At 42.5% G+C, this 22,885-nt stretch overlaps 1 protein-coding gene across 4 annotated transcripts in view; it reads right to left on the bottom strand.

Annotated features, from left to right (window-relative positions):
* ppp6r2b (protein phosphatase 6, regulatory subunit 2b) overlaps nt 1-22,885 on the bottom strand; it is a 31,517-nt gene that overhangs the window by 8,206 nt on the left and 426 nt on the right. For 3 of the 4 annotated variants that reach the window (XR_013963888.1, XR_013963889.1, XM_080760713.1), the window contains exons 2-23: nt 21,573-21,747; nt 18,135-18,285; nt 17,918-18,016; nt 17,474-17,660; nt 16,782-16,919; nt 16,361-16,426; nt 16,118-16,230; nt 15,663-15,776; nt 15,349-15,469; nt 13,949-14,110; nt 9,074-9,292; nt 7,846-7,910; nt 7,643-7,758; nt 6,497-6,582; nt 5,548-5,625; nt 5,164-5,261; nt 5,014-5,071; nt 2,714-2,835; nt 2,401-2,576; nt 1,452-1,608; nt 655-734; nt 341-551 (exon numbers count right to left, since the gene is read on the bottom strand). Coding sequence is in view for 2 of the 4 variants with exons in the window: in XM_080760713.1 (XP_080616839.1) it covers nt 341-551; nt 655-734; nt 1,452-1,608; nt 2,401-2,576; nt 2,714-2,835; nt 5,014-5,071; nt 5,164-5,261; nt 5,548-5,625; nt 6,497-6,582; nt 7,643-7,758; nt 7,846-7,910; nt 9,074-9,292; nt 13,949-14,110; nt 15,349-15,469; nt 15,663-15,776; nt 16,118-16,230; nt 16,361-16,426; nt 16,782-16,919; nt 17,474-17,660; nt 17,918-18,016; nt 18,135-18,262 (2,594 nt within the window). In the remaining 2 variants the exon portion in view is untranslated. The remainder of the gene's footprint in view (nt 1-340; nt 552-654; nt 735-1,451; nt 1,609-2,400; nt 2,577-2,713; nt 2,836-5,013; nt 5,072-5,163; nt 5,262-5,547; nt 5,626-6,496; nt 6,583-7,642; nt 7,759-7,845; nt 7,911-9,073; nt 9,293-13,948; nt 14,111-15,348; nt 15,470-15,662; nt 15,777-16,117; nt 16,231-16,360; nt 16,427-16,781; nt 16,920-17,473; nt 17,661-17,917; nt 18,017-18,134; nt 18,286-21,572; nt 21,748-22,885) is intronic. The other variant, XM_080760714.1, reaches the window with a different exon arrangement.

A 22,885-nucleotide genomic window follows, 5' to 3' on the forward strand; every position in this document is an offset into this window, starting at 1 on the left:
TATTGGCATCTCTCCCCCCCCATGGGCTTTTATTGGCATCTCTCCCCCCCCCCCCCACTCCTCTCCTCTCGCTCTCATTAGCAGGCAACAGTGCAGCACTAATACTATCTCTCTCTCTCTGTTTCTGGCACAACAGCGCCCTTACTGGTACTCATATTTATATACTGGTGCTCATGGCCACATAGGTGAACACATAAGTAGGTGAACACATAGGTAGGTTAACGTCACGGTCTCACGGACATTGCTGTTCTTTGGAGTGATTGCACCACTCAAAAACAATTACACAGTTTATCCCCAAAGACAAAGAGGGGGGGGAAGGTTATAATTCTATAGGTAATACCTGGTGAACAGCGCTCTCTCGTTTTTGGCGTCCATTGTGAGCCGGATGGTCTCCTTGCCGGTGCCCGTGGTGATGGTCTCTGTGGTGACCATCTCCAGAGAGACGGACTCGGTCTTGTTCTCCTCCTCGTCGCTGTCCGAGCCGCCCGAGGAAGAGCTGTCCGACGCCACTAGGGGAGCTTTCCTTGCCACGCAGACGCTCCATACACATGCTAGTATAGAGAGAGACAGGAGTCAGTCTGCACGTTTCCATGTGAGCAGAAAGGAGATAGCGGTAATCTAGACTCTAGAGAATGTCCCATTTGTAGAACTTACGGTTGGGGTTTGGTTTGGTTCTGTCTGAGCCACTGAGATCTGAGTCCACAGGAGAGCTGCACCTGGGCCCCGTCTCAGAGCTGTGGAACACATGTTGTGACAGTTACTCTATCTGGCCCTGAGTATCACTGGTTTTCATTCATCAGCTGTCTCATTCGGGGGACTCGATTACACCTGAGATGTCATGTAACCTTCATAAAATATGTGTTAAGATAAGAAGCAAATCTAGCAGGAGTCCAGAGTTGGGAATGACATGCTTATGTGGACCTACTGTTTGTTTGGTTGGTTGGTTGGTTGGTTGGTTGATTGATTAAATACTGTAATTGTCAGAAATGTAAACAGCACAAGGTAGGTACAGTCAGACATTTAGGCTAAAAGGATAATACGAAAAAAAGGTCCTGGGGACTTGTTTGCATTGTGGTTATATAACTGTATATAGACCAGGGATAGCAGAACATTGCAGTTACTACACTGGCCTCCTTTATAGCTAAGACATATTTCATTTCATATTCACTAGGTACAGGCCCCACCTTCAGTATATGGTTTTGGTAACTATTCTAGTGGTTAGGGTGAGGAAAGCCTGGGAGTCCAGGGGCATGGTTGTGCAATTTGTGGGATGAAGAAGGCAAGGTGGTGAAGCATTGATAAAAAGGTCATACGTTTAACACAAATGCACAAAAACAGATTTTGGTGTAACCCCAGATCGTCTATCAAATTCAAAGTGTAATATAACATTTTCTCAATTTCTTTCTCTTCTACACACACTAACATCACACTGACAAAACACTCCGATTTACCAGCAGAAAGGCTGGAAGTCTGTGAACTTGGCCCACCCTTTCTCCTCCGTCTCTGTGGCTGCAGGCTGGGGAGCTACACTGTCCCAGGCTGCAAAGCCCCCTCCTGGTGCAGGGGCCTTCGAGTTCACCTCCCCAAAGTCAGCTACCCAGCCAGAACCTGGGCACATACATGCAGAGCACCACACAAACTATATGAGAGACACATTGAACCAGAACCTGGGCACATACTGTACATGCAGAGCACCACACACACTATATGAGAGACACATTGAACCAGAACCTGGGCACATACATGCAGAGCACCACACAAAATATATGAGAGACACATTGTGGAGAACAGTGCAACCAAAATCAAATGACACAACAGCATGATAAGGCTGTACGGAGTATGCTTGGTTGGAGTATGCTGCAACCTACTAACATGCAGCATGCATGCGCACACACACGCACGCACGCACGCACGCACGCACGCACGCACGCACGCACGCACACACACACACACACACACACACACACACACACACACACACACACACACACACACACACACACACACACACACACACACACACACACACACGCACGCACAGGCCCGTGTGTGGGTGTGTATTGATATTTAGTGTTTATCGTCTAGCAATATTCATATAGGGTGTTTTTTATGTAAATACTTTTTTCTGCATGGCTCAGCCAGCTTAAGTCCAAACACAAAGGGAGGCACAATGAAAGTATTATAAATGTACACAGGGGCTACACTGCTGGTGTAGCAGCGGTCCAGGCTCAGTGTAGCCTGACAGCGTGTCACAGGTTCGACTCCCAAATCCCGACGGCCTTTGTTTGATGTCACGCCCCTTCTCTTTCTCCCCATTTCCTGTCCTGTCAAATAAAGGCATAAAAGCCCCAAAAATAAATCTTAAAACCAAATAGTACAAAGGTTATAAGTGTGTCTCACTGTCGGAGGCATCGGTCAGACTCTGGCTGGAGAAAGGATCCAGGAATTCTTTAGGCACCTCCACTTCCTCTGTGCCTGAGCCCATGGTCTTAACAGAGGCTTCCGGGTTTGAGACCAGTGTTCCATCCTGGGCCTTGCTCCCTGTGTCCCCCTGCGATAGCCGTGATCCACCAAACCTTCATTCACAGTAAAATATTTTTTTCAGGACAAATGCATACTCAAGAGATACAGTATACATACACAACACGAAACAAGAAAAGAAAGAAAGGTCGCACGTGAGTGCAACTGTACATCTGAGGTTGGTGTATTTGACCTGTTTCGTGACTTTGTTTGTGTTGCATAGTCAATCTCCTTCTCCTCCCAGATGTCCTCCTCGTCATCATCAAAGGGCTGTATCTTCTCTTTAGAGCAGGCCTCAAACACAGCCGTGTTAGCCTGTACACAGCACAGCATAACAGGCATAATGTTTTAAATATCATTCACATTTCTCCTTGAATGGAGACAGTCAAGCAGTATTTGCTTGGATGGGAAGGCGTGACATGGCAGCAGTACCATTCAGCAAGGTTAGCTGGATGCTCCAACAAACACAATGGTCCTCATTCACAACAGAACATTTACGCGCAGGTGTACATGAGATGCGTAATGAATGATATCGTATTTATCCGTCCGATCAAGCTGCGATAAGCTCCCGTGTCATTCAGCAAAGGTGGTGTAATCAGTGCATTTGTGCGTATCGCCCGGTGTACCTTTTCCGCCTCTTTCGAGCGATTCGCCTGGTGTCGCCTGGTTTAATGGAACATCCACGCCCATTCCACGCCATATAAGGCAACAGGAAATATCTGAATATCTGAAATACGTCATCATTACAGCCGGCAAAATACACTGATCCAGTGAACGCGGTGCTACGCAATGCATGAGCTTGTAGAACAGTTAATTTTGACAGCAATGTCAACGGACTGAACGTTATAAAGTATAGGCTACTCTCATAACCAACTCGTTCATTTATTGATTTAAGTTTAAGCTCAAGGCTATAGCCTATAGGCCTACTTGGCAAATAAAAGAGCCTTGGCAAATAAAAGAGCCATTTCTTTTGAACAATTGCACACTCGCCTGTAGAGGTAAAATAGATAGTTCTTATCAGAACTGCATTGATTCATGCAGGGAAGTCTGTCTTTTAGATTAATATCATCTAACTATCATCTGTCTGAATGCCATGTGGAGTATGGATTTGTTCTGATCATGGACACGTAGGCCTATATATATAGCTATTTAAAATTTCAACCATACTGCGGGTAGCCTATATCCAGTGTGCAGTGCAGGTTCATTTCATGATGTCGTCATATTAAAATGATTCGCGGGAAATTTGGTTTTAGTTGGCACCAAACTTGATTGATCTCATGATGAGATCAATGTAGTAGCCTACAGCCTACACAGCTACAGTTGCCCATATTAAAATTAATTAAGGTGAGCTGGCTTAAAACTATGACTGGCCGAATTGCACACGCTGATGCCATAATGTGGACTTCTATTTTTTATATAGGGCTAATTAGCCCTAGTGACTCCGTCTGCTATCTGTCTGTCAGACCTTAGAATGCATTAGAGCCAAAAGCCAGTCGGGCCGGGCCCAGGGCAGGGCCGGGCTCACCGCGCCGTTATATTAATTTTCCAATGTGAATTTCACCCAGATTGGACTTGGTTCAGTGGCAGCATGCTGCCCCCCCCCCCCCACACACACACACAACGACAGTCATAGAACTGACTCAAAGGAGCTCCGTGACAAAACTATTTAAATAGGCCTACTACAGGCATTACTACACTAAACAACGTTGGATTTGTACAGTGCACATCGAGTGCATGTTCTTGCTTATTATAATTGTGAGTTTGTTTTTTAACATGCAGCGCGAGTCTGCGATAGCCGATCTACAAGCTCACAACGCGTTGCACTGCGAGTAGAAGGCTGCTGAGATCGTGAGCCGCGCATGCTAGAAATATCCTAATAAATAAATAAAAAGGTGTCTGGCTTGCGGGGCAGTTTCTGTATGGGACTCTAGGCTAACTTGACCAATGCCTCTAGAATGCATACATATAGGCATACAAGTGATACTCAGCTTTTATATAGGCTATCATTTTTTGATGTGCTGACCAATATTTGGGACACACCCTATATATATATTTTTTTTAATTTGAGGTCTGGGAACAATAAATGGATTCAATAAATGTACGCAAGCCGTATGCCCTATACACCACCTTAGTAGCAGACGTCAATGGCCATGAATTCCCACGTAATGTGGGAATCCTCGTAAATGCCCATACGCTCACGCTCCACTCACCATATGAGCGTAAACGCTGTTGTGAATGAGGTCCAATATTATGTTGCTTGACTAGTGACTCCTACTGTACATGTTGGTTAGGGTGCCTGTTCAGCAGGGGGAGGAACTGGGAGGGACTAGCATGTGGTTGTATACACCCTCCCCAAGACCAACGAGTAGGGGTTAGCAGCATTGACGGGGAGTATACACACGGAGGGAATTGACAATGATACAATTAGGGAGAAAAACAAACAAACAAAAAACATCGGAAGGAAAAGCAGTGAAGGTTATTGTCCGTACTCACGTTGTCATGGCCAGCATCAATGCTGATATTGATCTCTGCAATCCGGTCAAATGTTGCACTGCAACAAGAGTTAAATAATTTATAAATTATAATAATTAGTACACATAGCACTAGCAGCACCACTAACATTGTAGTTTGTTATCATTTTACCCGATGCTGTCATCGTGTTCGGTAAACTCCTCGTCATTAAAGCCAAACTGGTCCACGAAGTTCGCTGTCATCTGCTGGATCTGGTAGTCAGAGAAGACCTAGAGCAATCCGCACACTTCAATTAGGTTATAATAATAATAAGTGATTATGTGTAATGCCTGCCATTACTGATTTATCGGGATAAGATGTTAAAGAATGACAGGAGGGCAAAGGCAGAGAGGTGACATGTGGCTGACAATATCCACATTACTGCGGTTAACCGCTGAACCGCAGGAACACGACAGAGCACCCCAAGTTACAGAATCAGTATTTTACCTATTGCCTTTCAGGCCATAAGATGGGAGCGGTCAACAGACTGTGTGTTTAATAAACACGTTTATGTACCTGCTGGAGTGTCAGTTCTTTGGGGAATGGACTCTCCATGTCATCCTCAGATGAGTGGCGGAGGCTACGGGTGCCGACCTTGAACAGGGAAACCAAAGATTTTACTTGAAGACTTAAATATCAATGAACAGAACAGATACTAATTTAAATATATAAATATAGAACATAATAAACAGTATTCCGTTAAAGGGTCATATGAGTGATATGGCATGTTTAGCCTTACTATTACTGCTGCTGGCTAGCTGAGCAGTTTATTTCAGTACAATATGAAAAGGTAATCTAGCATGCTAAACATAATCGCGGCTATTTGAATTATCCGTCTACACTCTTCAAGTGCAGACGAAAAGCAACAATGTTTGGGCAATACTGACACAATTATTCAGGTACATTGAGTAAAATTGTAATAACTTAGGACAAGTCGGAAACAATTGTGAAGTCCAAAGATTCAACAATTTATTTATGATATATGGCCAAAGCTTCAAATAGATAAGTAAACTGTTTCGCCTGAAGATCGCCTATTTGGAGGATTTGGAAACCTGTTGTGAATGGTTACATCAAGTGTGTGTAGATAAAAGTTCCATTCCAAACAAAGCACGCCGTATCGACTGCTCCACCTCTAAACAAAAAAAGAAACGACTCGACTTGAGTGATTTATTTAGATGATAAACCAGTCTAGCAGTGTAGCGTATTGTTTTGAAAAAAAGCTCAGAAATATGTTAAAACGCACTACCACTAAGTTAACCCGTAGCTCTTCTCTTGCACATTGACTTGAATGCATCCTGTGCATGCATTCAATTTGCATGTTTGCAGCGAATAACGCAATTACATTATGGCTATTGATACAAACATTACAGTGAAGAAAAATATATTTCAATATATTTCAGATATACCGTATATTTTTATTGATAGATCAAAAGATATAAATGTGTGTCTGTGTAAAAATGTATACCAGGTCTATAGTGTTTTTCCTGTTGGTTTCTGAAAGGGTCTGGTCTACAAAGCTCTCCCAGCGCCCTCTACAGTCGCCTGGCAGTGCTGCAACCACACAACACAAAGCACAAAGCAGTATTAGAATACGCTCGCACGCACGCATGCACGCACGCACGCACACGCACACACACACACACACACACACACACACACACACACACACACACACACACACACACACACACACACACACACGCACACGGTGGAAGTTTGCTGCATTTCCTCACACACACCATTCGTTTCTAATTCATTTTAAATATAACCTTCGAGCTCCGAACCTCGGCATGTGACATTTAAACACAACATGAACATAGTACTCTTATTATGCATATCGCATGCTCGCAGAGAAATATTTTTCGAGTTAAATAATAATAATAATAAAAATAAACGAATGGTTCAAGCCCATTAATTAAGATTCAAGTGCCAACCCTAACGAGCGAAGGTTCGAACCCTGAATGTTCGGGGACAGCCTTAAAGATAGAGAGCCACAATTTTTGTATTTTGTGTCTATGAGGTGACAGTACTTCATTAGACACCCTGGAGTTGTTTTTATGTGCAATGGTGTATATTAACTTTGTATTTAGGGTTTCTTCCTGGAGGCTGAACCCTTGACAGTCAAACGGGCCAATGAAGTAAACAGAAATATAGTGACACCACACTATCAGCCCCTCCCCTAACCCCTCCCCCTTTATCATACAACTACAGCTGTGGGTGCGGCTTCAGTTCAGGTGGATCACCACCCATCACCACCCACCAGGCAAACCAGGCATACTTAATGAACTGGTGGGCGTGTCCACATAAAAGCATGATTTTAACAAATACTGTACACTTTTTGGAAAAAGTTCTTCCCCCTTATATTGTAATAATACCTGATGATCATGTTTTATGGTGGAAAAAATGGTGGCACTCCATCTTTAACACACACACACACACACACACACACAGTGGAAAACTGGCATATGCCGGTTGTTGTTTTTTTTGTTTGTTTTTTATAATTTATTAAGATTATTACAGTAAGAAAATGGAAGAATGTATTTCAGTAAAAGTGGTGCTATTAAAACACACACACACACACACACACACACACACACACACACACACACACCTGTGATGAGGCTACTAATTTGGGTGTGAACAGGGCCTTTATCCAGGTTGTGTACCACCGTGTTGGCGATCCTTGTCAGGTGTCCCATGTATCCTTTCCTCATCCCACCTCCTGTCCTGAACACAGCAACACCAGCACATTCACATGCAGAGTACACATTTCCTGGGGAATGTTATAAAACACAACTGCACAAGCTCACTCACTGCATCACATCATTCTCCTCCCAGGCATTCAGAATCCTCTGGACAAGTTGGCAGCGTTCAAACAGCTGTGTGTGAGAGAGAGAGAGAGAGAGAGACAGAGAGACAGAGATACAACATGCACATTAGACACATTGCTGTCACGATCTTCCTCTATTCTGGCTGCCCTGCCCTATAGACGAATCCGCCGAGCAGCAATCATAACCTGCGATAATGATAGCGCTCTCTGTTGATTTGTCTATACTGCTGCCCTGTTGTGACTCTGCTCCTATCACTGAAACTTTTTTCAGTGATTGCTTTAAGTTGATTTGACAGGGGACCTGTCAACGTGTTGTTCCTGTTCCCCGCCTGGTCAATGAACCTGGTCCCTTTTCCATCCAGTGACGGCATCCTGGTTCATGTTCCTGTTGGAGTGTCCCTCCCGGGTGTTTGAATTACGTCGTGGACTTGTTGCTGCCCTGCGTCTTGTGTTTACATCCGGTCTCCCTGGCCTCACCTTAGAGTATATATGAATAGAGACGGCACCCGGAGGAAACCCTGAGGCGAAATGGACATAGTGGCCGAATTTGTCATTGCAGCTCGAGCCCGTTGACTATCATTGTGCACGTTCATGTTATTGGGCCCATGACACGTGAACGAATGTTTCATACGTGAACGCGCGCAAATGGCACAATGATAGTCAACAATCAGCGCGTTCATGTTATTGGGGCAATCCATCCCAGAATGCACTCTGTTCCTACCCGGAAGGAGGAATGAAATCGCCTCATGCGCTTTTGAGCAACTTAATGCAAGTGGATGGGAGGAGAAATAGAAGAAACGGCTAATGTTAGCAGCAGCTTACAATGTTTACCTTTCGCCAGAAACAATAATATGTCGAGAGTAATACAAAATCACAAATCACATCCGAACATCGGATGTTTTTTTCAAAACCACAGACAGTGCTCGTAATTTCAGAGATAATGGCCAGAGAAGATCCTACTTTGAATGGAGTGGGTGCCGTGCGCAAAAATCCTGGTGCTGGGGGTGACGAAGGCGTTGCCTAGCAACTGGGACAGGTTTGAACCGTAGTCGTTTCATATTGATATAAAGTGATCAAATATGTGATATGGCGTATTCGGCAGACAACGGGTCTAATTTGAAATACGTGATATCACGGATTCGTCAGTTAAAGAATTAAGGAAACAGTGATCTAATACAACTGGCTGAACGGTAGCCCCTATATAGCACTTACGTGAGAAACCATGGCGTTGTGTGCGGAGTTTTCAGGGAGAGCTGGGGTGTCTGGAGTCGGAGGCTCTTGCTGGACATCCTGAGGAGGACTGGACTGGTCCTGGGATCCCAGCACAGGCTGGGCTCTCATTTCGTGGGCAGCAGGCCTAAGGATGGCAGCGACGCATAGCTCCACTTGGAGGTGCAGGAAGTTATTCCAAGTGTACTTAAAGAACAAGTCCTGGGGGGAGAATGTGTACATTTCAACAAGCTCAACATCATGTAGTTGATCCAGCATGTCACATGTGTACTGTACAGTAACTGCTTGAGTCTGATCTTCTGTGAAACAATTCTATTATGGGCTTAATATTGTTGTTTTACTTTATCTTAACAACTCGTTGCTTTCATGTTATTTACAATTAACACTTAAAGGGCCACTTCACCCCTTTTGCAACCAGATCTTATTTTAATGATGTTTGGGAGACATGAAACACTTTCCTGGGGTTTTTATGTGGGTATATTTCAGTATTTCAAAGTGTCTGTGATGTCATGGACACCGGTCTCACTGCTGTATTACTACAATTACCATAATGCTTTGCTGCACTCACCCCACCTTGTGGAGAGGGGGAGGGCTGTCTTACTGAGACAAAACGTAGTCCAAGGAAGTTTAGAGAAGGAAGTGTCATGGTCACGTGACTGTGCTGCGTGCATGACACTTTCATGGGAGCCAAATCTCGTACCGGAAGTTACATGAATACAAAGCAGTGAATGGAGCAAGCTGGACCAGCTCATAACAAACATTATTTATGAACCATTGAGACCTGTGTCATATAATCGGTTCAGGCATATAAAAGAAGACATATCAGTTTGTTTTCTAATCACTTGCTTTTCAATGTGCACAGAGTGCACAGTACATTTTATTTGAGGATTTAAACAGCAGCAGGTATCGTTTCTGTTCCAGGGGTATCGCGATATTTGGCTGCCAGACAGGAAACGGTGGACAGTCTCGCGATACTTGGCACGTTCAGGAACCTACTTTTTGCTCTTTAGTTACTTCTATAAAATTACACAGTGTACACATCGAAAAGCAACACAGCAGACGATAATATGTTACATGTCTTCTGTTATTTGCCAGAAGCGATTACTTTACAAAAGATTTCAGTCATTCAGAAATATTTGTTCATGAGCTGGTCACTGAACTCTCATTGACTCCAGTGCATTCTGCCGAACGTCCGGGTGCAGTTGGTGCGACGAATCTGCCGTCTGGAATTGCGTGATAGCAAAAATGACGTTGGTGCCCTACGACATCACAGACACTTTGAAATACTAAAATATCTAACAACGACTATTTATTTCACTAATTTCAAACTTTCTAAAATATACCCCAACATCACAGATTCCTGTAACAGATGTCATATGTCACCTGCCTATTTCTCTGTCTTTTTCTCTCTCTGTCTATCTCTCTCCCTCTACCACCCCCCCCCCCCCCCCCCGACACGGTCGAGGCAGATGGCCGCCCACCCTAGAGTCGGGTTCTGCCTGACGTTTCTTCCTAAAGGGGAGTTTTTCGTTACCATTGTCGCAATATTGCTTGCTCTGGGTGGATCTTTGTTGGTTGTAAAGTGTCTTGAGACAACTTGTTGTGATTTGACACTATAATAAAATTGAATTGAATTGAATTGAATATGTCCCCAGCGAATATGGTCATGCCCTCGCTTACAAGGTTACTGGACGGCTATCTTTAAACATCTTGCCGAAGCCTGGAACATAGAGTTGTCACCATGTGCAGCGATGGCGTTGTTTGGGGTTATACCAGGTCACCATCCTATTGGTACGGGTATAAAACTAAATCTTGCTTTTGTCACTTTATTAGCAAGAAGAAGGATTCTATTGGAGTGGAAATCAGCACTGGCCCCTAAAGCATCTATATGGCTTAACCCATTCTGGGCGGGAACCCATTTTGGTGTTAGCACTATGTTATGCTTTAGCTATTGAAAAATAGCAGATCTACAAGCTTGCGCTACGAGCTTGTAGGTCTGCTATTTTTGAAAAATCGATGAGCGACTGACATATAAGACATTTTTAGAATCTGATCTCATGTCAGAATGAAAACTGTCAGGGTGTAGAAGACATTTTTAGAATGCTAGTAGGTCTAGGTAGGTCTAGGCTAGTAGGTAGCTTGTAGGTCTGCTATTTTTGAAAAATCGAAGAGCGACTGACATATAAGACATTTTTAGAATCTGATCTCAGGTCAGAATGAAAACTGTCAGGATGTAGAAGACATTTTTAGAATCTGATCTCAGGTCAGAATGGGACCTCATGATGCATCTAAAGTTGGTGAAGGAGGGGAACACTAGGAAAATTTGACCAGGTATGGGGCCCTATGATTAAACATATAACTGAACTAAAGACTCTACACTGTCTACAGAGACTCTACAGATGTGGCAAACTATAGACCAATTAGCATTTGACCTATTGTATCCAAAGTGGCTGAGAAATGGGTGGCAAAACAACTGACTGCTCATTTGAACTCAGACCACAATCCTCTGCACCCACTGCAATTCGGTTTTCGCTCCAACCATTCAACAGAAACAGCAAACTGTTACTTTCTGGAAAGTGTAAAGTCAAAGTTAGATGCAGGAGGCATAGTCGGTTCTGTATTTCTGGACCTCAAAAAGGCAATTGACACTGTACACCATCAGGTTCTCCTGTCAAAGCTCTCCTCCTTTAACTTCTCTAAAGAAGCAATCAAATGGATGCACTCATATTTAACAAACAGGAACCAAAGTGTTCGTATTGGTACTGGTACTCAGTCAACATATCTTAACTGTAACATTGGAGTTCCTCAGGGATCAATACTGGGCCCTATACTGTTTAGTTTATATATAAATGATCTGCCTTCCGTCTGTCCAACTGTCTCCATACAAATGTATGCCGATGACACAGTTCTTTATGTACACGCTAAAAACAAGCAACTAGCAGCAGATAAATTAACTGCAGCCATGGGTCACGTATCAGATTGGCTGATTGCATCTGAACAAAAAAAAAACTGTCTGTATGTATTTTTCACGTAACTCCACAGACCCCTGACATTGACATTCTCATTGAGGGTAGTAGTATTCAGATAGTATCAGAATTAAAATATCTTGGAATTACACTAGACTCAAACTTGACATTTAAAAAACATGTAAAAAATTTAGCCAACAAAATCAAATTCAATTTATCTAATTTCAGACACATAAGACCATATCTAACAACTGATGCAGCTAAACTCTTCATGCATGCTATGATTTTTTCACAGATAACGTACTGTTACTGTGAACTGAACGGCGCAGCCAGCCAGTTTGCTGCTCTGTGTCTAACTGTGTGGCAGATTTTCAAACAGTCATTTCACACATTACCAGTTCACAGCAGAGCAGACTGTTTTTCGTTAGATTGGAAGCAAGTAAATGTTCACGTCGGGTCCTCAGGATTAATCAAGGAAACCACAACAAACCAGCCTTATAGCCTACCTGCTCTGCTGTATAGTTGCTCATGCTCTTCTCAAGGAGTAGGTTGTTTCTTTTATAATCACAGTGGTCAGGCTTTGATACAGAGTGTAGTGTCACAGTGTGCATTCTTGTTGGCTGTTGTAGTCAATATGTAGGTCCTAATACTTATACAAGGCTGTAAAGTCAAGAATTAGAAGTATGTTGTGTCGCGCGTTGTGTCATATAAGTAACTTTCAGGGGAGATGTGGTTGACTTGACCAATGGTTCATGTGAAGGACCCTCAGATTAATATGTTGTTAAAAGGATTGGTGTTGTTGAAACGTTTTCATAAATATTCACGGCAATTTCTGTGACTTATTTTTGTGGACCTGGCCGCTTGTTTCTTTAAATCTGGCGACTTTTGCTGAAACTCAATGCAGTCAGATAAAGGACAGTTTTAATGCCAGGGTGCTTAGCTGGAGTAAATCAATAGCCTACAATATATTGTAGGCTAAATGATCTATCAAACTAATTGTTTCTGCTGATAAACTATGATGTAATTGGATGATGAGCTGAGCTGATTGCGACAATAGGGTCAATATAATTGGAGGAAATAAATAAATAATTATAAGAAAACAGAAAAAAAACAGATCTGATATGGTATGGATGCGTGGATTATATGCCTATACATGGATGGTGGCAGTATAAGTGCATAATGGTGCTTATACGATATCTTAGAAATATGGGAAGTGTTCACTTCTAACTTTTTTTTACATTACAGACACCAATTTGTCATTTTGTAAACAAAAGAGCAGAGCCATGGGCTGTCCTTTTATAAGGAGGGGGAGGGACTAGGACAAGTGGGTTGTCTTAAAGGAGGAGGCGGAGGGACTGGATTAGGTGGGTGGTGCTACGGTTAAACTCACGCATACCTAATGAACTGGTGGGTGTGTCCACATAAAACCATCATTTTAACAAATACTGTACACTTTTTTGAAAAAATTATACCTCATATACACCTAAATACACCTGATGATCATGTTTAAGTGTGGAAAGAAATCACGGCACTCCATCTTTAAGCATTATGTTAAACTTTAGCTATTGATCTACAAGCTCACGAGCTTGTACATCTGCTATTTTTGAAAAATCGTGAAAATGTGGCGCAAATATTTGAATATATATTCTTTCAGAGCAACCATTTTTAACTGGGGGGTCCCTGGAAAAACACATTTTCAGATGGGGGTCCGTGGCAAAATACAGAAAATTCTGTGGGTCCTTGACATGAAAAAGGTTGAGCACCACTGACATAGAAACATCAGAAATCTTTTAGTATTTGGAAGACATTTCTTTAGAATCGGCCTCAGTCCTAAATGGGTTAAGGTGTGGTGGTTATTATCAGTGATTGTATATTATGTTGCCGGTCTCACCAGCAGCAGGTCCATAGTGTTGAGTTGGCAGAGCTCGTGCGCTACGGCGGCATGGCTGGAAGAGCTGGTGTACAACAGAGAGGCCACCAGTCTGGCCACGTGGAGACGAGTGTTACCCAGTGGTTCCTCCAGCACGCCCAGCGTCGTCAACATGGGGCTTTTCTACACAACAACAAGAAACATACACGACACAACAGTGTTGATTTTGGCAGCAAAGTCATAGTCTTTGGAATAAAACTTTATTCAGTGTTAGGCATGTTTTAGTCACCTGAAATGTTTTAGTGTTAGTCTAGTTTTAGTCGACTAAATATCATAAGATTTTAGTCGACTAAATCTACAGTTGATTTAGTCTAAAATATATTTTGGCGGGCCTTGATGGTGTCGTAATGGCTGATTTTACACTTGCCGAAGATAGCTGATCTACAAGCTCCCAACATGAGTTGTGAGCTTGTAGATCAGCTATTTTTGGAACGTGACACCTGCATGCACCCAAACATAAAACGACTTATTCTCCACTAGTCCCTTCCTCACATTATATTTCTTTTTAAGATATATTTTTTTGCCTTTTTCCACCTTTATTGATAGGATGAAAGACGGTTGAGCTAACCGTCCGGGCCATTCCTCACATTATTTTAGTCTAGTTTTTATTTTTATTTTTTCGTCATAGTTTTACTTGACGAAATCAACACTACGACACAATAGCTTTTACAAAATGCTTACAAATACAGGGTAGTTACTGAGTGCCAATTGCCAAAGGTAGTGTTTTACCCAACCTGGTCCATGCGTGCTCCCTAGTAATGCTGGGTTTTTATCCTAACTGGAAGTTAGCTGCGTTTCCTCAGGCAAACCAACCAAACCAAGTGTGTGTGTGTGTGTGTGTGTGTGTGTGTGTGTGTGTGTGTGTGTGTGTGTGTGTGTGTGTGTGTGTGTGTGTGTGTGTGTGTTTTTACGAGAGACGAAGCTGAACTTCTTCAGCATGGTGAAGTTGGTTTCATGTTAGGTGAAGTCAGTTTGAAGTCATATTTCCTGCTGCCTTTAATGGGCGTAGAACAATGCAAATTATCTACTCGAGAACGTGCTTCTCAAATACGATCAGCTGAGATTCATCATGCCATGATACACCTGCGATACACAAGTACATATCAGGTCTCTATACACTCCCTAAGTCCCCTTCGTGAATTGCATGTCAATTTGTGCTTAGAGAAAATACACTCCCCTTTAGTCACTGTATTTACACATCTTTTACGAATGGCTTAGTGAATGAATCCCAATGTGTTCATCATAATCAGTTATTGAATTTATTGTATGACTGAGGAACATGTTATGATCGAAAAATGTGAAAATGTGATGATGCTGCTCTTGAGAAACCTATTAGAATTCTCACTCCGTTTGCTGTTTACCTTGGGTGGCTCCAGCAGCAGTTGGTGGAAGTGCTTGAGCTGGGGTTGGATGGCCAGTAGAATGCTGCTGTTGACAGTGTAACTTCTCTCGAATCCCTGAGCATCCATCAGGCCTTCAACTCTGTCACACAGAAACACACAAGACCATAAAACCCAGTAGCTAGCCAGTTGGGTAGATTAATCACTACAACAATTTGTTACACTATGTGCCATGTGAAGATGAGGTCATAACAGTCAATTTGTCAGACACAATCCACATGTAGCCACCAGCTGAGTACAGTATGTCTGCTTTGACAATTTACACTATCACTCACACAGGCCTCCTGATCTCCAGTAAGGTAAGAAGAACTTGAATGCCATTGATGATACAGCTATCAGTCCTCTGCCCCGAAAACATGTTTTGTAACAACTGTCCCACACACGCCTGTCTGTAGAAACAAATACAACATTTTAGTGGATACAACATCCAGTTATGTACCGGTATGAAGGCCTATGTGTAAGTATGTGTCTATGTGTTACTTACATGTATGTGTCTCTGTGTTACAGTACATGTATGTGTCTCTGTGTTACTTACAGTACATGTATGTGTCTCTGGGTTACTTACATGTATGTGTCTCTGTGTTACTTACATGTACAGTATGTGTCTCTGTGTTACTTACATGTATGTGTCTCTGTGTTACTTACATGTACAGTATGTGTCTCTGTGTTACTTACATGTATGTGTCTCTGTGTTACTTACATGTACAGTATGTGTCTCTGTGTTACTTACGATTCCAGTACAGAGAGCAACGGGTCTGGTTCTGAGTTCTCTTGGAGCTGATTGGCCTGGTCTCTGCTCAAACGAATGATGTCACATAAAGTCTGAGCTGCGTTGGACTGCCTCTGAAAAACACGCACGCACACCACACACACACACACACACACACACACACACACACACACGCTTAAGCAAACACGCACAAGACAGGTTGGTCCATTTAATGTTCTGTATGTGCAGATACATATTTTCTACCTCTTCATCTTTCCCAGGGTGAATGAGCTCTATGAGTCTCTGGGCCAGCTTCTCATCATTCAACCACTGTGGAAAGAGATTCCATATTACCATGTGCACAAAAATAATTTCACTTTACTTGAATTGTGATGTGACAATAAAGACGATTCAGATTTATACCTAGCTATTTGCCATGTCTTAAAGGACCACTTCACCCATTTTCAACCATCATTTAATTGATCCACACTAATACTTATTATAAGGTTTGGTCATTTCAAGTAAGCCAGTCATTCTGTGTTTTCAGCCACTCACTGTCGCTGAAGGCCGGCAACTTATGATGTTGTGCCTGCGGTTGTATAATGAGTTCTTGGGTGATGTATATTTATTACAGCGCAACATCCCGATAAATAAAGACGTACACAACAAGCATTGAGAGTCTTACATTGAGAGTCTCCAGTCTGAGAGGAGCTGGTTCCACACAGCTGATGAGACGCAGCAGCAGATCCATCATGGCCGACGTGTCAATGTGCTTCAGGACCAGGGAGAGAAAGCCCTCCTTCCCTCGTAGGAAACTAATAACCTAAGAATAACCATAACCAGAGAACAGGGAAACCCTAAGTACAAAGCTCAAAGACACACTCATACAATATAAACATCATTCAGACACAGAAACAACTAAACTAAAACAGAAGCTAGAGTTAAATTACACACACACACACACGCGCGCACACGCACACACACGCACATGCGCACACGCACGCACACACACACACACACACACACACACACACACACACACACACACACACACACACACACACACACACACACACACACACACACACACACACATTTAAGTGTGGCTCTCAACTCGAGTTGAATCAAGATCACTTGCACTTGCATTCCTTGTACAAAGATGATGTGAGACACTAGCTGAACATCCTAAGTGCTGGCCTGTCTGGAGAAAGAGAACTTGGCAGGAACATGAATGTAGGTAAACCTCTCTCTCATTGCCAGCAATTAGTCCAAAAATGCACCACAGCGCTCAAAATACAGCTGCCTTAGCTCAAGTGTATGCACAGAACTTTACTCTGCATTGAAGTATGCCTTTGTGTGACACTGTGTGTGCGTTACCTGCTCAGTCTTGCGTGAGATAAGGTTCCCAATTGTCTTGCTGAAGAAAGATGCAAGCAAGGGGTTGAGTGGGGATGGCTGCTCCAAGAAGGCATACAGCGTTTCCAGTAAGGGCTCCTCATTACCTAACTTATCATTGATCATCGCCACATCACACGTCAACAGCTCACAGGCTATGTTTGCATACCTGTGATAAATGAACATAAAAGTTCATCAAAGCTACGCTAAGTGAAAAATACTGATTTCAGCCTGAGCCAACAGAACTTTATTTTGACACTATACAATGCATCATTGAAAGATTTAATAATTGGTTTGGTCCCTCGGTTATGAAGTGATTTCTACACCTCCTCTGTCAATCATCACAAATGAGAAAATAGAAGATGCAGGTCAGTGGATCAGACAAATTATTTATCTAGGTGATGTTTTCAAAACAATTTCACTTACTTGAAGCGTTTTGTCTCCTCGTCACCAGCAGGGGGCTCTGTAGTGATGAGACGGAGCAACTCCTGCATGGAGGAATCCTGACACAAGAACAGGAGGAGCCTACAAACCATGAAGACAAGTAGGGAGGCTACAAATTAGCAATGGCACCACACTAGGTATCACTAGCACATTGTGTACAGTATTGTGCCTTTAGTAACGTCTATAATGCCAAACTGACCTGCGGTTCTGGGCCTTGCACTCCTGCAGGACATCCTCTTCATCCATGAGCTCAGCGAGCGTGACATCCTCTTTCTCCAGCAGAGCCTCAAGGTGGGATGACGTGTGCAAATCAAACTTCCAAAACATGGCTTATGTCACAGTCACTCAAGCTGGAAGCGGAAAGATGGTGATGGTGGTGTTAGTGGTAAGGTATACACATTATTAACAGCAAAGGTAGGCTAACTGACACTACAAGTGATCTTGTTTAATAATATGCACATAAATGTAAGTCGTAAGAGCTGAGAAAGTGCTGTCCATGGGTACTAGGCTTAGGTCACATTCTCACCAGAGAGCTTTGCTGCGATTAAAACGAATCCTGCTGCGCATTTTCAGAAAGTGCACTTCGTTTGGCAGGTGTGAAGGCTCATTCGAATCCTAATGCACAGCAAAGAACCGCATTTTACTCCGCCCAAAACCGGGGGTTTCGCTTCGCTTCCAATCGCACTTGACTACGATTCGGTGCAGGTGTGAATGCAATCCGCAGTAAATAAAGGAAATGAAGCAAACAATGTGGCGGGTGAGGAGCTGAACACAGTTGGAGACGGAGAAGGCATATTTTACGCAGCGCAAAGATGTCCCGTTACTGTGGATAGACGTGGTCGAATGAGGAGACTGAAGCCCTGATCGAAATGAGGACGTGTACATTAATCAATTGCTTAAGAAAACACATAAAAACACTGCAGTGTAGCCTATTATAGCCTACAGATTATTCTGTCTGTCTGTCTGTCTGTCTGTCTGTGCGTGCCGTAAACATGGAGTGCTGTCACTGTGTGGGGACTGGGGAGTTATATCAGTGCGCTCATGCAGCGCTGTGCCAAAAGAACAGTGCGTAGAGAGAGAGAGAAAGAGAGAGAGGGGGGGTCCCAGACGGCACGACACATGCACGTTATGAGTGTAATTTTATCACCATAGATTTCACTGTGTAGGCTAGTTTATGAATGGAACACATTGATAAAGGTCCCCCCTGCTGCGTTTCCAATTGCTGCGAATGACAGTGTGAAGGCAAACCGCAGGCAATTAAATATGCAAGAATCCCAATTTCCCCGCCTATACGCATTCAAGTCTACCGAAGTATTAGGTGAGAATGTGACCTTAGTGATGTTGAGCACCATAATATGGTAATCACAGGAGAAAATGTAAGAATGTTAATTCAGAATTGAATAAACATATCCTCCTAATCTGTGCTTATTCAAATATATTATTTTGAATAGTCATGCCAAGGCGTAGACAGACTAGAGGGGAAGAGCAACAATGTTGAGGTTTTATGGGGTGAGCAATGAATCTCTCATTGGCATTTGGCAATGGGCATATTAAAATAAAATAAAAAAGGTGGTTCCAAGTAGGATTTGCATGATATATTGTTAATAATAATTACCGGTATATTGGTATCGGTCGATGGACAAAAGTGCTCCTCGGAGCACAGGTCTCTACCAGGTCGCGAACGTTTGTGATGTTTGGAAAAATGTACCTCCTGGTGGCGCTATAATAGGGCAATGATAAAAGGGTGGCATAAACTGTTCCTCAATCTGGGAACCCATCGGCAAAAAATCCTTTGAATTTTGCATATTGAACTCCAATATGGCGGCCTCCATAAGACTGTATACATGTTTGTCGCTCCAATGAACTGCAGGCGAATGAGGTTTCTATATTATCTATGGCGCCTCCCAATAGATTATATAAAGATCACGTGTACCGATTTTAAAAGGATCCCTGGCTAATACCACAAATATGTCTTAAAACATTATAATTGCCCTCTATTACTAAAACGAATCTTAAATATTGTATTTCTTTCATAAATAGATAATCTTTCACTCAATAGGGTGCTGCTCCTGTCGCAAGTTTATGATGTCATATGTTCATGTGTGGTCCAGCTCTATGGAATTATGGAATGTGCTAATAAAAAATATTTTAAATATTGCTTTGATGCTCATATTAACTTTAGCAAGTATTAAGTATTAATGGGCTACGCTTGCATGCAGGCCCTTTGTCTAAGACAAATTTCTTCCTTGGGAGACAAATAATAAAGAACCTGGAACCTCGTAAAACCATACACCCCGGCTAGAGCTCTGCGCTCTGCGGATCAAGCACTGCTAGAGGGCCGTATAACCAAAAAAAGCACCAGGGGCGCACGCTCTTTCGCGGCTGCAGCTCCCAGGCTCTGGAAGAGCTTGCCCCTTCATATTCGCTCTGCCCCCTCCATTGGTGTTTTTAAGACTCACCTTAAGACTCATCTGTTCTCCCTGGCTTTTAATCCCTCCTGAGTCCATTTCTGCTTTCATGCTTATATTTTTGTCATTTTTATTATTGTGTTTTCTCGTTTATATTCTGTGTTTCCTCCTGCCTGTTCTCTGTTTTTGCCACTGATGTACAGCACTTTGGTCAACCTTGGTTGTTTTAAAATGTGCTCTATAAATAAAGTTTGATTTGATTTGATTTGATATGCATATGACATCATCACCTTGCGACGGGAGCAATCCCTATTGAGCGAAGGATTCTCTATTTATGAAAGAAATAAAAATATTTATGGTGTTATTATTTTGTAATTCTAGTTATAGAGGGCAAGTATAATGTTTTAAGACATATTTGTCTTATTAGCCAGGGATCCTTTTAACAATTTACGTGATATTTGGATAAAATCTGAAGGACTAATAACGGCACTATGAGGCAGATTTGAGATTTTTTTCTTGGCCTCTATGGAGTGTGCATACCAACTTTTATGCAGATCGGTGCAGTTATAGGTAAAATAGGCATTTTGTTCTAAACAGGCCAGTCGTGCAAACTTTAGATGTCAAAGGATGAAATATGATAAATCTATATCTGTAGGAGTAATATAAATAAATGTGTATAGCAAAAATCGGCCTCATGGTGGCACTACAACAGGCCATTCTGGAAAATTTGGGGCAGAGGTTCATTGGCATCCAGGGAGTGTGTGTGCACAGTTTGTCAGCAACCATGCCAAATGTGCCAGAGATTAGCTGTATGCAGCAGACAGACGGACACACGGACACACGGACGGACGGACGGACGCAGTGCAAAACATACTCTTCCCAGGCCTGGCTGGTGGCAACAATAATTTTGATATCTTGCAAGGAAATTATGAATTATGTGTGCTCTCATTGAATGCGTTGGTAATATTGCAACTTGCAAGGCATAGGCATTGACTCTGCTAAGTTGATTTGTGCTCATCTCCTTCAATAGTGAATGCTGCAGACACTTGGAAATCAGTGTCATGTTTATAACATGCGTTTTTCTTTTCTCAGTATAGGAAAACCTATACTGGAAACTTTGAATGCAATATTGGTATATTGATCAATTTGGCTGCATGCAATTAATCGCTTATGGGGGATATACTGTATATGACAATATTGTGCATCCCTATAGTTCCAAGAATTCTTACTTCTGAATAAGGAGTAAAATCCTCAGTTGGTTGTTGTTGAACAGTCAGACATTTGCCGCCCTGGCCTGGAAGACGTGGAAGACTCAGCACAATCGTACCACACACACAACCACTGCACACAAACTCATACCAAACGCACTAACTCATACTCTTTCAAACTATATGGAGAGAATGCCTTCAAGAGAGAAAAGAGGAGAGAAGGAGATGAATGTAGAGATTCCTTTCCATTAAACTGCGCTGTCATCTTGCAATGTTAGTACAGCCAAACGGAGGGAGAAATAGTTTACTACAGTGTATTGGGGACTTCCAATTTACTCAAATAAGCAGGAAGCGGTGGTCTCTAATTCAGTTAGTAGGCCTAACTGTGAGTAGCCCGTGAAATGATCAAGCTTACTCTGTGACTATATCTATATGGTAGTTATGTGTGCACTCACAGAAAACACATCAGAAAAGTAGGGGTTGTAAAAATGAACTAGGCTATAGGCTACCAGATAGATAGATAGACCATTATTTATCCTGTGGGGGGAATTCAGTTGTCATTAGAAGTTACAGAAGGAGATCATATAATATGGTAATAAACTGTTAAACACCATTAAACGATAGGAATATGCTTGCATATCATAGGCATGTGCACTCATGGGGATGAAATAAGCCTGATGGATGAGTTGAAAGGAGTAGGAATGCATTTGTTGGCATCATATGACATAATGGTTACTACACATAGTACACTAGAATGATGTCATTATAGTACTATAGGCCAAAATCAACAACAAAGAGCAATCACACAACATGCTGATTCAGTCAAGACCTGTCACTGACCACTGCTACCGGGGAGTATGACCTTGACCTCGACAGACCCTAAAAGCCTGAAGCGATAAAGCTTTATTACGACCATTTCCAAAGTAAAGCGTTCGTCTCAGTGGACTTGACCTCATCCCATCCTCCCTCCTCCATTATCTTGTAAAGCAAATCCCTTGGATCATCCAAGTGCTACTGCTTAACATGCCATGCATTTAAACAGTAAAAAGGGACCTTTAAACCGTAAATATAACACCCTGCACAAGAACGGGTGCATAATGCATTCATAAACATCATCGTCATCGTTCATGTATAGGCTTATGTTTCAAAGACAGGGATACGTAAGCTACTCCCCAATAATAGACGTAACGTTACATTGTCTCATGTCTCATGTCTCAAATTATTTTACCTATCATCATCACCTATATTGACAGCTGGCTAAAAAAACAGGTGTTTTAGCTGAAGACGGTACGCACTTCAGGGATTTACCTTTCATCCACTGCTACATCATGATC

The sequence above is a fragment of the Protomyctophum bolini genome (genome assembly GCF_963924005.1).
Source record: "Protomyctophum bolini genome assembly, chromosome: 4".
NCBI classification, from domain to species: Eukaryota; Metazoa; Chordata; class Actinopteri; order Myctophiformes; family Myctophidae; genus Protomyctophum; species Protomyctophum bolini.